The 13,119-nt window shown below is 42.2% G+C and overlaps 1 protein-coding gene across 3 annotated transcripts in view; it reads right to left on the reverse strand.

Annotated features, from left to right (window-relative positions):
• Positions 1–60: 60 nt before the first annotated feature.
• Positions 61–13,119, reverse strand: part of slc12a8 (solute carrier family 12 member 8) — a 35,578-nt gene continuing 22,519 nt past the window's right edge. For 2 of the 3 annotated variants that reach the window (XM_024407497.1, XM_024407483.1), the window contains 11 exons: positions 6,744–6,857; positions 6,245–6,332; positions 5,928–6,015; positions 4,539–4,685; positions 3,315–3,466; positions 3,095–3,218; positions 2,473–2,905; positions 2,074–2,171; positions 1,874–1,991; positions 1,217–1,277; positions 61–624 (listed from right to left, as the gene is read on the reverse strand). In XM_024407497.1, coding sequence (XP_024263265.1) covers positions 459–624; positions 1,217–1,277; positions 1,874–1,991; positions 2,074–2,171; positions 2,473–2,905; positions 3,095–3,218; positions 3,315–3,466; positions 4,539–4,685; positions 5,928–6,015; positions 6,245–6,332; positions 6,744–6,857 — 1,589 coding nt within the window. In that variant the 3' untranslated portion in view covers positions 61–458. The remainder of the gene's footprint in view (positions 625–1,216; positions 1,278–1,873; positions 1,992–2,073; positions 2,172–2,472; positions 2,906–3,094; positions 3,219–3,314; positions 3,467–4,538; positions 4,686–5,927; positions 6,016–6,244; positions 6,333–6,743; positions 6,858–13,119) is intronic. The other variant, XM_024407489.1, reaches the window with a different exon arrangement.

Raw genomic sequence — 13,119 nt, forward strand, 5'->3', positions numbered from 1 at the left:
AGCCACAAAATTGCAAATCAGCTGAAAATGTTGCACCACCCTCATCAACATACAAGCAGATGATGCCAGACATTTTAATCAGAGGTCAAACATAGATTTGAAGAAAATAACATGTATTGTTTATATATTCAATGATAATGGACACAATAAATAGAGAAGAACCATTTGAGCACATCATTGAGAGGAATGCATTGTGAAAACATGTAATGCATTGCCACAGTCACAGAGACCTGTACAAATCCAGATGTCATAGAGTACGACTACTGATTTCAGCTTGACTGTTTATAATCTGTCTATAATTTCTAGAATGAGACATTACTTCAGCCTGGTCCCAGATCATTGTGTGCTGTTTTGCTAACTCCTATGGTCATTGTAACAAGTTGGCAAGACATCCCAAACAAATATTGGACCAGGCTACTATGGTCTGTGATGGGACCAGCCATCCAGTGGTGTGGTGATTAGTTAAGTTGTAGGTGCGCCATCCTGTCTGGTTCGATAAAGGAAGACTGGTGGTAGCGGTCCCGAGAGGCAAAGTCCAGGTTTTCCTCTGTCAGCTGCCTAGTTTCCATGCCGACTCCTGACAGAGAGGGTGTCACGATAATCTGGTCCCGAGGAAGCTCACCCCTGAAGGAAAGGACATTAGAATAATTAGAATAGAATGTACAGGCTCCATGGTCTGGAGGTCTAGGTACATGTATGCCTCCCCAGAGACCGGAGTTCAATCCCGGTCTCCTCTTAAATCAGTCTCATGAGTTCCTGAACATTTCCTGAACTTGTTTACCAAGACGATGATTTCACTGCTTCTGTCTACTATATTTAATGATTATACTGTATATAGCAATTATCTACATATTTGGTCTTAAAGGTAGACTCATCGATATGACGTAGATACAGAAAGTAAACAGCATAGTGGGTTCATTTTCAATACAACTAAGAGCGTTGAAGTGTGAGGCTCAAGTTGTTCGCTGTTTTGGTTCCGTAGCTCCCATGTTGTGAAAAGCGTGAGGAGAACTTGTGCACATGCTCAGACACTATTTTGTGACTGTGAGAGCCAAGTCCTGCATCTCGCTCATCTCAATACCTGCGGTGCTGCTCTAGGCAACGTCCTTTCACTGTGTCTGCCTTTAAAGACATCGCTAAACATCAAACTAGAAAGCTGAATGATGAACATGATGAATGATGTTCATTTTATACAAGTTTTTGTGATGCTGTATACCTTCCTAGGTTACTCAGGGTTGTCTTAATCCATCTGAAAAAGCTGAAACGAGATGCCACTCCTGTAAATACACACACAAAAAAAACATTGTAATAAATATGATACATCAATTACTAGCTGATATTATAAGCCATCAATTACTAGCTGATATTATAAGCCATCAATTACTAGCTGATATTATAAGCCATCAATTACTAGCTGATATTATAAGCCATCAATTACTAGCTGATATTATAAGCCATCAATTACTAGCTGATATTCAAAAACAAAACATCTAAGTTCAATGTATTCAATAAGCTAAAGATTGCCACTCCAGAATAAAAATATATTCCTCTGACATACAGTAGGAGATATTCGTGTGACCTGTAAAATATGAAAACCATTTAACTATGACATGTGTGGTGTGCATGTGTGATCTACGTTATGTCTCTGTCACATTCTTGAGTGGAGCAAAGTAGGGTATTGTATGGAGGGGAGATTGTATATCACAGAGTTGCAGAATCCTCTAACTCAGGTATTCTAACTATCCCGCTGAACAGCTGTGTGGCTGAGAGACTGTAACTGAAGGCTTCAGCAGTGACTGACACATACTTTCTTGTATTAGAAATGCACAGAGATGTGTGAATGTGACAGTTGTTGACATGGATGGATAGTCACCTATTGGAAGTCCAGGGCTTGCTTTTCCAATGTAGAGGAAGAGGACCAAGGCGACTATTATATTGGCCAAGGCGTAGACCCACTGAATGACAAACATGATCAGGATGGAACATAATGCCTGCACAGGGGGAAAACAGAAGTAATCAAGAAGATACAATAGGGCAGACATGTTTTACTGCATGTTTTACTGAATTACTTACACCAATCAGTGCAATCCAGTGGTTGCAGAATTTGGCATAGAAGGAATCAGGCATCAGTTGGATTTCTGATCCCTGGTAGTCTGGTTTACAGTCAGAACCTGCCATCATATGTACAGAAATGAATGAAGTATAAACAACAGGCATTATAAGAGAAAGGTAGACACAATCCAGACATTCAATAACCTATTTCACTATTACATCACAGTGTGCTGTATGAAGGGGTAAATGGTTGCAAATTAGGTAGAGAATGTCGTAGATTGCCGACACACACACTCCTGCATGCCCACACACACAGGGAGTGATGAAGTTGACTGAATAAGAGCTGTGCACCATGTGCCCAATGGTACCACTAACAAATGTCAAAAGTGAACAAAAATTCTAAGTCAAAGTATTCCTCACCAGTGTTTTGTCTCTGTGACCCTGGAGGGTCAAGCTCTATGGGGTTACGACCGGGAAGGAGGGTCTTGTCCTGTATCACTTCCTCCGGGTCTGGGCTGGGCTCTCCAGGTCTTTCCTGGGGGAAGATACACTCTCCTAGACCTGGGGGAGCCGGATCAACCCCTCCATCTCCTTCTCCATCTCCCTCACTAGGGAAGGCATTGCTGTTAAGGTCTAGCCCAAAGCTGTCCATCAGAGTCTTCTTGGCAGGGGCTTTCACCCTCCTGATCCTGCCTCTCAGGCCTGGCATGGAAACCTTCTCTGTGGCCTTGTCCTTTTCTGTCTCCTCCTGTTCACCACCATTGGGCAGGGGAAAGATCTGGTCCATATCCCTAGTAAACTCTAACAGAGTCCCCTTCCCTGGGCTCGAAACATCCCCCTCTGTACCATAACCCTGGTGGGTTGTGGGGGAAAAAGTATTGTTTTGTGATGTATTGTATTGACCTGAATATTCATTTTTTAGTTTTTGCCTTTTCTTGCATCAATTTTGATTGACACTTGATTTACCCTTGATTGAACTTAAACGACTGAACTCAACATTTAACAGAATTTAGAAAAATGTATTGACTTATGAAAAAAAAACCTGGTGGGTGGTGGTCATGAGGGGCTTGGATGTATGGTTTGTGAAGGATGAGGCTCCAGTCCCAGGCCTCTTGGCAGGACCAACCCTCTTCTCTCTGGGCTGGAGGTTATAGGTCATCGCCACACTGAAGTAAGAGTAGTCAAAGTCAGCTTTGATTCAAGATGTCTAGGATCTGGTTCCAGCACACATGCATGCCCAATGCACACACACGCACACACACCTGAAGTAGGAGTAGTCAATGAAGCTGTAGGTGAGCATGAAGTTGATGGTGACGATGGGGGCTAGGACGTTGACCTGTCCGATGAAGATGAAAGCCATGGTCAGCAGGCTAGTCAAGACTATGGCCGCCACCGGAGTCTTATTAGGACCTTTCTGTTGGAGACAGACAGAGAGGACAAGGAAAGAGATAGAGCAAGATATGCTATGCTCTGTTGAGAAGCTCTAATTTCAACAAAAGAGCCAAACCGGTTGTTTAAAAAAGTTGCTGTGGTCTCAGACTCAGCCTGCTCTGACTAGAACTACAACCATGCTGCCTGAACCACCACTGGTACTCGCTCTCTCTCTCTCCCTTTCTGGCAGTGTTCCAGGCCAATCTGGGCCAGCCCCGTCCGTCTCCCTTCCCTCCCTTCCTGGGTTTGTTCTGAGGCTTTGATTCAGGGCAAGATGTCTAGGGCCTGGCTCCAGTGGTCACGAACACACACAGTACAGGCCAGGCAGTACGGAGGGGCGTGGTGGCCGAGGAAAGGAAGGGGGATTAGTGTGCTGTGTTTCATAAGCCACGACCAACCGTTAGGCTACACTCAGGCAGCATCTCAAATGACACCCTATTCTCTATATAGTGCACTACTTTTAACCAGAACCTAAAGGGCTCTGGTCAAAAGTAGTGAACCATATAGGAAATGGGGTGACATTTGGGATGCTCAATCGGTTCTCTTTCTCTCTGTGAGGTTAGTTTACTCAACTGACCACTCTAAAATCAGGCCCTTTTCTCACCGTTTCCCATGAAACCCACCCATCGTACCGGTACCACCCCCCACCCACTGGAGACTATATTGTGTTTGATGTTTCTGATTTAGCCAAGGGAGAAACATGTCAGTTCAAGTTATGTGACAAACTGTTTATAGCAGCACAATGTGTTTTTTGGCTTAGGTTAGTCCTGTGGCACTGTTCACCTGAGAAATATTATCAGGATCTCAAAATCAAATCAAATCAAATCAAATCAAATCAAATCAAATCAAATCTGTACAGTCAACAGTCTAAGAGTAGGAGTGCTGATCTAGGATCAGGTCCACCCAATCTATGTCACCTTATTAATTGTAATCAAAAATCCAAGATCAGCACTCCTACTCTGAGATGCTTAATACATAGAGCCCCTGATCCATTTCTCTTCATTTTAGATTCATGGATCATCCATCCATCCATCCAACCTGCCAGGCAAACCCACCCCTTGTGCCAGGAAGGCGAGGGCTGGGATGACCCTCTCCTGGGCGATGACCTGGAGGATCCTGGGTGCCCCGTACAGACCGCCCATGCAGGAGGCCAGCGAGGAGATGTAGAGGCCCAGGAGAAACAAGAAACCCACCAAGGAGACCTGGGAAGTTGGAACAAACCAAAAAGAGGAGGAAAAGAGGCCCCATGATGACTACACCCAGCTAACTTCTCCTCAACTTAGCCCTTATGAAAATAGGTTAGAAGCAGGGAAAAAACGAGGACATAATGTAGGCATTTTTGCAATTAGAACAATTTCCTATACACATTTGGTAGCACTTTACTAGTTAAAAGATGGCGCCAACAGATATGGCAGTTCTTCTTCTAGCTCCTAAGCAACTTTGTACAAGCATTTTGCTACAACATCTGCTAAATATGTATGTGACCAATACAATTTGATTTACCTGCAGGCTTTAAATAAAGTGTTACCATGAGTAAACATCGTTTTTTAAATCACAAATAAATCTGTTTGCAAAGAACTTGGTGTACAAAACGTGTGTGCTGTATATTTTTCGCTGAGCTCCATAGTATTTCTGCTGTACCATATGCTGTAGATAACGTGTACACATATGCAACAGTTAGCCCATTCCTCTCAATCCCCCCTAGACCACCACCCACTAATCCAACCCCACACCCTCACCACAGACAGCTGAGCTGCACCCCCTGTACAGTGTATCAACTCTAACCCCCAAGCGCCCACACCCTCCCAGCACCTCTCCCTGCTAGCTGGTGTAGGGACAGCTGTGACTGGGGAGAGTGTGGAGGTGGGGGTGGGAGGGTATTGACCTCGGCAGTACAATGTTTCTCTCATTTCTGTAATCTCTGTCATTCTGTGTGTGAGTACGTGTGTGTGCGTTGGGAGGTGGGGGGGGGTCAGCAGCAGAACTTTTCTCAAATTTCTGTCATTCTCAGCTGTAAAAATGGGGTTCAGAGAACATACTGTTGTCACTCTAGAAAGAGGCCCACTGGGACCACTGAGATTAAACAATTTCTCATCCTCATCACCATCTTCATCACTAGCCTGGTCTCAGGTCTGTGTGCTATCCAATGACAATAATTAGCATAGAAGTTAGCAAGACAGCATAAACAGATATGTGATCAGGCTACTTCATCACACATATAATAACAGATTCCCACTATGCCTATCACACAGTTAGGATATACTGGAACACACAGACAATTATTGTGTAGCCTATGTCTGTGTACATGTTGAAGAATGTGTAGGAAGTATGAACTACGTTGGATATGAATACTTCTGAACTTGATCATCAATAGGAAAGAGAGTGTGATCTTCAAAAGGAAATACTCACTATGGTCACAATGAGGATGGACAGAGAGAGTTTACCTTTTCTGCTATTAAGAAGTCGAAGTGCAGTGCCTCTCTGGTGCAGATGGCTCCCAGCAGGAACACAAAGACCAGATACAGGAACCATCTGTAGTGGCCAACAATACCACCAGCAGTTTTTCATCAGTTAGATGGAAGATCACACATCGCACTATAAATAGGAAATTATGTCACAAGATCCTAAACGTTACATGGCATGTTGGGATTGGAATAAAGATCAAATTGTATAATGTTTTTAAATCCCCAGCAAAAAAAAAGCAGAGGAAGTCTGGAACACCTCAATGTAATAAGTGTTGGTAGTAACAACAGACACGTACGAGGTACAGACGGCAGCCAGTGTTCCCACAGGGATGTTGTGTTCCGGTCTCTGCAGATCTGAGCTCATGTTGAAACCTGCCATAACACCTACGCACCAGGGACAGGACTATATAATTATAACTGTCATATTATAACTATAACTATTATAATCACATGTATACAAATTGTCACTGTGGAAGCTTTCTAGCCATGAAGGCAATGGCTAGAAAAGGGGCATTGTTAATGACCATTGAACAGCCAGACACCTTAGAGATTGTGAATTTAAAGCATTGTTCATAGTCAGGCCTTTGAACCACTAGAATGTGAGAGTCAATCGGTCGTTAGACCTAGAGCAGGGACTGTGCAATGACTGTGATATGTGATTTTGTAACTTATCTTAGTTGAATGCAGACACTCTTATCCAGAGTGACTTTATACTAAGTCACTGGATAAGAGTGTCTGCTAAATGACCAAAATGTAAACACGTAAGCAGCTGTAAACATGGTTATAGTAGTTCACCTGTAGCAGCGGGGAAGAACACTCCAAACACAGTGAAGAATCCTTCTCCTGTCGTGTAGTCTGGTAGAGTGTTCTTACGTAGCAGCTCCTCGGAGTACCCTACAAAGCCATGCTCTGAAACAACAAAACATCCACCAAGGCCAAGGTTTAACAGAGATTCAGCAGAAAGTTAAGTCTCTTATTTGTGTGGACATTCTGATCTTTACATTCATTAAGTTTTCATAATGCTCTTAGGCATTTTAACTCCTGCCCAATTCCCTGATTGAGTCCATAACTTCTGGTAGCATTTTACGGAAAACCTGCTGATTATTATTAAGGCTCATACATGCTCATAACAGGTTATACATCCTTACTGCAGGCTTTAAAGGGCAGGTTGCACAACATATTTCCACAATTCTAACTACATCGATTGATGATATTACAATTAAAATGGACCTTATTAAAAAAACTATAATTATACACTTCCATTTTCACAATTTACCAACAATACAGTTCGGTTTTGACGTCAAGAAGGGAACGGCCTGGTCGTGGCGGCAGTGCACTACAACCATTGTTTATCGGCGTGCATGTTTGGCCTGAAATGCGAGAAGATGGGAAGAAAGTGGGGCCGCTTAGTGAGGATGCGGTGGGCAGACTGGGTCAGGGGAACCCCTGCCTGGTTCTTAAGTCACAGGCAGGGCTCACTTGGTCAAAAAAGATTACGATGGCCATCAATAGTGGAAGAGTCGATTCACCATGAAGCTAAGGGAAACAAATGGTCATGTGGTCACAGTCAATGAAGTCTCCAAGTCCACAGACCTCACCGGTGTTACTACAGCACAACGGCAGGTGGCTTCGGTGATGGAAGTGAATCGGGTAAGTAGGTACTAAAGTGCCCAAAGAGTTGTCATGTTATGTTGCTAGCAGATGATTAAAAAAACCACTAAGATAGCCATGCAAAACAAAGTGGCCCACTCACACAGAACTAGCATGGTGTTTGGGAATGGAATAAGCTAAATACCAATTGGATTAAATGTTTAAAAAAAAGAAGATATATATTAAAAAGGTACAGTACCAGTTAAAAGTTAAGACACCTACTCATTTTTCTTTATTTGGACTATTTTCTACATTGTAGAATAATAGTGAAGATATCAAAACAATGAAATAACACATGGAATCATGTAGTAAGCAAAAAAAGTGTTAAACAAATGTTATATTTTGAGATTCTTCAAAGTAGCCACCCTTTGCCCTGATGACAGCTTTGCACACTCTTGGCATTCTCTCAACAAGTGTCATGAGGAATGCTTTTCCCACATATGCTGAGCACTTGGTGTCTGCTTATCCTTCACTCTACAGTCCAACTCATCCCAAACCATCTCAATTGGGTTGAAGTTGGGATGATTGTGGAGGACAGGTCATCTGATGCAGCACTCCATCACTCTCAGTCTTGGTCAAATATCCCTTACACAGCCTGGAGGTGTGTTTTGTGTCATTGTCCTGTTGAAAAACAAATGATAGTGGGACTAAGCGCAAACAAGATGGGATGGTGTATTGCTGCATAATGCTGTGGTAGCCATGCTGGTTAATTGTGCCTTGAATTCTAAATACATCACTGAGAGTGTCCTCCTCCATGCTTCACGGTGGGAACCACACATGCAGAGATCATCCATTCATCTACTCTGGGTCTCACAAAGACACGGCGGTTGGAACCAAAAATCTAAAATCCACCGGTCTAATGTCCTTTGCTCAGGTTTCTTGGCACAAGCAAGTCTCTTTTTCTTATTGGTGTCCTTTAGTAGTGGTTTCTTTGCAGAAATTCGACCATGGGTTTTGCAACTGCACTTGAAGAAACTTTCAAAGTTCTTCAAATTTTCCGGATTGACTGACCTTCATGTCTTAAAGTAATGATGGACTATCGTTTCTCTTTGCTTATCTGAGCTGTTCTTTCCGTAATATGGACTTGGTATTTTACCAAATAGGGCTATCTTCTGTATACCACCCCTACCTTGTCCCAACACAACTGATTGGCTCAAACACATTAAGAAGGAAAGAAATTCCCCAAATTAACTTTTAACAAGGCACACCTGTTAATTGAAATGCATTCCAGGTGGCTACCTCATGAAGCTGGTTGAGAGAATGTCAAGAGTGTTTTGCTGAACTGCCTGATCTTTATTGGCCACATTGGCCACAATTATTGCCGTCGGTCAACAACAGCGTTCTAGCCAGCATAGACGTTCAATGTCTACTATGATGGTAAAGGTGTATCTTGATTCTGTGCAACAGTACAAGAACTGCTGATGTGCTGAACTGTAAATAAGTCATGTGTTTCAAGGCTGCTAGTGGTTAGCTAGTAGTGGTAAGCCAGGAGTGTAAAAAGGGCTATGCTAAAAGCCTGTGAGCTGTATAAGTAAAAATATTTTCAGCTAATACAGAATAAAGAAATCACAGGATATGATCAGATGATAAGTTGACTTTATTCAGAGTGCCGGTATGATGTGGGTCTTAACTGTCTTATGTGGACAGTGACTTCACTCCTGCTCACCTAGCGCTCCTCTTTACGTCGCATTTCCCAACACTTTTCTGACATGAGATATTATATTGGGATATTTAGTTGGAAGGATGAAAAACAAATTGACTGTTTAACAGCAACCTAATTCTGCAGTCTAAGAGAGTGTGTGAGAGAGTACTAGAGAGAGAGTAATAGAGAGAGAGAGTGACCCTAGTCTTTTTTCCAGTGTTAGGTAAAACCAGGGCTGGACTCGGGAACCAGACTAACCCTAACCCCCCGGATCAAGACAGAAGTGTCTGCTCTGATCCTGACACACAACCTCAGACCATTACAAACTTAATCATAACCCAGCCCCTTATGTAACTGTCCAGGAGAGGAACCATATTCGCCCCGCCTAGATGCGTGCAATCAGGGGACTAGGACCTAGTTTACAGTAACACTGGCCAAGTTAAACAGAGGTAGCAGGCTAGCTGTAACAGCACTGTGGTTTTGATAGAGAGAAATAGACTGGGCGTGATCACTCACAGACAACAACCCTTACACAGGCGCCCGACAAACATTTGCACGAAAAGCACAGAGAAAATTGTTCTGCTTATACAGTCGGATGGACATGACTGATTTGTTCACACCTCGTTATGAAATTTAACATGGGGCATGTGGAGTATGGATGGTTTAAATATCAGTGCACATAGCTGGTCATGATATGCAGGGAGGACAGCAAGCAGTACAGCTATATAAGCAACTGTGGAGTAAATGGTAAGCCTACACAAACAATAGCCTACAAGCAATTAAGAAAACAGGAAAATATAAAGAAATGCATTCAATGACCATGAATAAAAGCTTGTATGAATCAAGTTATTCCGCTGCAAGAAACTATTCCTGCAGTCTTTGTAATGGTTCATGTGGTTCCTCCCGAGGTTGAGGTACTGTAAGTCTGCATCCCAAATAGCACCAAATTCCATATATAGTGCACTGCCTTTGAACAGGGCCCATAGGGTCAAAAGTAGTGCACTATATAGGGAATTGGGTTCCATTTGGGACAGAGCCATGTTCTGGTGGGGTTTAAAGGTTTAATCCAGATGGTCAAATCTGAAAGACCCGCCTATGTAAGAACATCAAGCATTTCCCTCATGGTTATCTTACGATGGGAAAGAATTTGTTTATCCACCCCTTTCAGGAGCCCTGCTGGTTCCAAGTCCAAGAGGAAAAAAAGAGAAAGAGAGAGGGGGGTTTAAGTTTCATTTATTCGCATAAAAGAATGAGTGAAAGAAAAAATAGCACTGATTTTTTTTTTTTACTGGTAAAAACTGTGTGCCAATGAGGTTGGAAACCTAAAAGGGCCTATATGAAAACCACCACAAAACCCAATATACAAATAAGTACCAAAAAAAAAGTTCTCAAATCAGTTATACAGAGCATACTAATTATAAATATTCACCCCCTTGGCATTTTTTCTATTTTGTTTCCTTACAACCTGGAATTAAAATTGATTTTTGTGGGGTTTGTATCATTTGATTTACACAACATGCCTACCACTTTGAAGATGCAACATATTTTTATTGTGAAACAAACAAGAAATGAGACAAAAAAAAACTGAAAACTTGAGCGTGCATAACTATTCACCCCCCCAAAGTCAATACTTTGTAGAGACACCTTTTGCAGCTGCAAGTCTCTTGGGGTATGTCTCTATAAGCTAGGCATATCTAGCCACTGGGATTTTTGCCCATTCTTCAAGGCAAAACTGCTCCAGCTTCTTCAAGTTGGATGGGTTCCGCTGGTGTACAGTAATCTTTAAGTCATACCACAGATTCTCAATTGAATTGAGGTCTGGGCTTTGACTAGGCCATTCCAAGACATTTAAATGTTTCCCCTTAAACCGCTCAAGTGTTGCTTTAGCAGTATGCTTAGGGTCATTGTCCTGCTGGAAGGTGAACCTCTGTGCCTCTGGAAGACTGAAACAGGTATCCCTCAAGAATTTCCCTGTATTTAGCGCCATCCATCATTCCTTCAATTCTGAGAAGTTTCTCAGTCCCTGCTGATAAAAAAAATCCCCACAGCATGATGCTGCCACCACCATGCTTCACTGTGGGGATAGTGTTCTCGGGATGATGAGAGGTGTTGGGTTTGCACCAGACATAGCGTTTTCCTTGATGGCCAAAAAGCTACATTTTAGTCTCATCTGACCAGAGTACCTTCTTTCATATGTTTGGGGAGTCTCCTATATGTGTTTTGGCGAACACCAAATGTGATTGCTTGTTTTTTTCTTTAAGCAATGGCTTTTTTTCTGGCCACTCTTCCATAAAGCCCAGCTCTGTGGAGTGTACGGCTTAAAGTGGTCCTATGGACAGATACTCCAGTCTCTGCTGTGGAGCTTTGCAGCTCATTCAGGGTTCTCTTTGGTCTCTTTGTTGCCTCTCTGATTAATGCCCTCCTTGCCTGGTCTGTGAGTTTTGGTGGGCGGCCCTCTCTTGGCAGGTTTGTTGTGGTGCCATAGTCGTTCCATTTTTTAATAATGAACTTAATGGTGCACCGTGGGATGTTCAAAGTTTCTGATATTTTTTTTGTAACACAACCCTGATCTGTACTTCTCCACAACTTTATCCCTGACCTGTTTGGAGAGTTCCTTGGTTTTCATGGTGCTGCTTGCTTGGTGGTGCCCCTTGCTTAGTGGTGTTGCAGCCTCTGGGGCCTTTCAGAACAGGTGTGTATATACTGAGATCATGTGACACAGATTACCCACAGGTGGACTTTATTTAACTAATTATGTGACTTTTGAAGGAAATTGGTTGCAAGAGATCTTATTTAGGCGATTCATAGAAAAGGGGGTGAAAACATATGCACACCACTTTTCAGTTTTTTAAAATTTATTTTATAAACAAGATAATTTTTTCATTTCACCAATTTGGACTATTTTGTGTATGTCCATAACATGAAATCCAAATAAAAATCCATTTCAATTACAGGTTGTAATTCAACAAAATAGAAAAAATGCAAGGGGGATGAATACTTTTGCAAGGCACAGTATACTCAATATACAAGAAAAACATGTTTGATTATGTGTGTGTGTGTACATGTGAGAGTTAGGCTACATGGAGGAGACTACTGGGTAGTTTGGTTCACCAGGGTGACCTCTAGTCTATGTTTGAAGTTATTGAAGGATGATGATGTTTTGGCAATGTGAAGATAGGAATTCCAGAGTATGGAACCTCTGTATCTGATGGGGAATTGACTGTGTGAGGTGCGGCAGTGGTTATCACAGTGTCTTGTATTGTATGCATGGATTTGGGAATTAACCTAGAATAATCTATTGAAGGGTTTAGGTAGGCTGTCTGAGAGGTGGGGGAGAGAGTAATAAAGAGATATCGTAAGGGAGAGAGAAGACAGTAATAAAGAGAGTAAGAGAGAGAAACTAATAGTGAAAGAGATTGAGAGAGTGAAATAGAGAAACAAAGACGGCGAGAGAAACGAGAGAGAGAAAGAGAGTGAGTAAGAGAGTGAGTAAGAGAGAGACAGTAATAGAGAGAGACAGTAAGAGAGAGACAGTAAGAGAGGGACAGTAAGAGAGAGAGCAAGAGAGAAAGAGAGTGAGAGAGACTATTTGCCCATTTGTGGGTATAATGTTTACTGTTCATTTTTATTGTTTATTTAACTTCTTTTTATTATCTACTTCACTTGCTTTGGCAATGTTAACATGTATGTTTACCATGCCAATAAAGCCCTTAACTTGAAAAATTGAATTGAGAGAAAGAGAGAGTAAGAAAGAGAGAAAGCGAGAGAGGCACCTCATGTTCTCTCATTCTAACACTGCAGCAACACCACAGAACGAGCCAACACCGACCTCGCTTTTGGCAACTATAATAACAAGGTCAGATTTTAAAATAAAACAAT

The sequence above is a fragment of the Oncorhynchus tshawytscha genome, linkage group LG03, assembly GCF_018296145.1.
Source record: "Oncorhynchus tshawytscha isolate Ot180627B linkage group LG03, Otsh_v2.0, whole genome shotgun sequence".
NCBI classification, from domain to species: domain Eukaryota; kingdom Metazoa; phylum Chordata; class Actinopteri; order Salmoniformes; family Salmonidae; genus Oncorhynchus; species Oncorhynchus tshawytscha.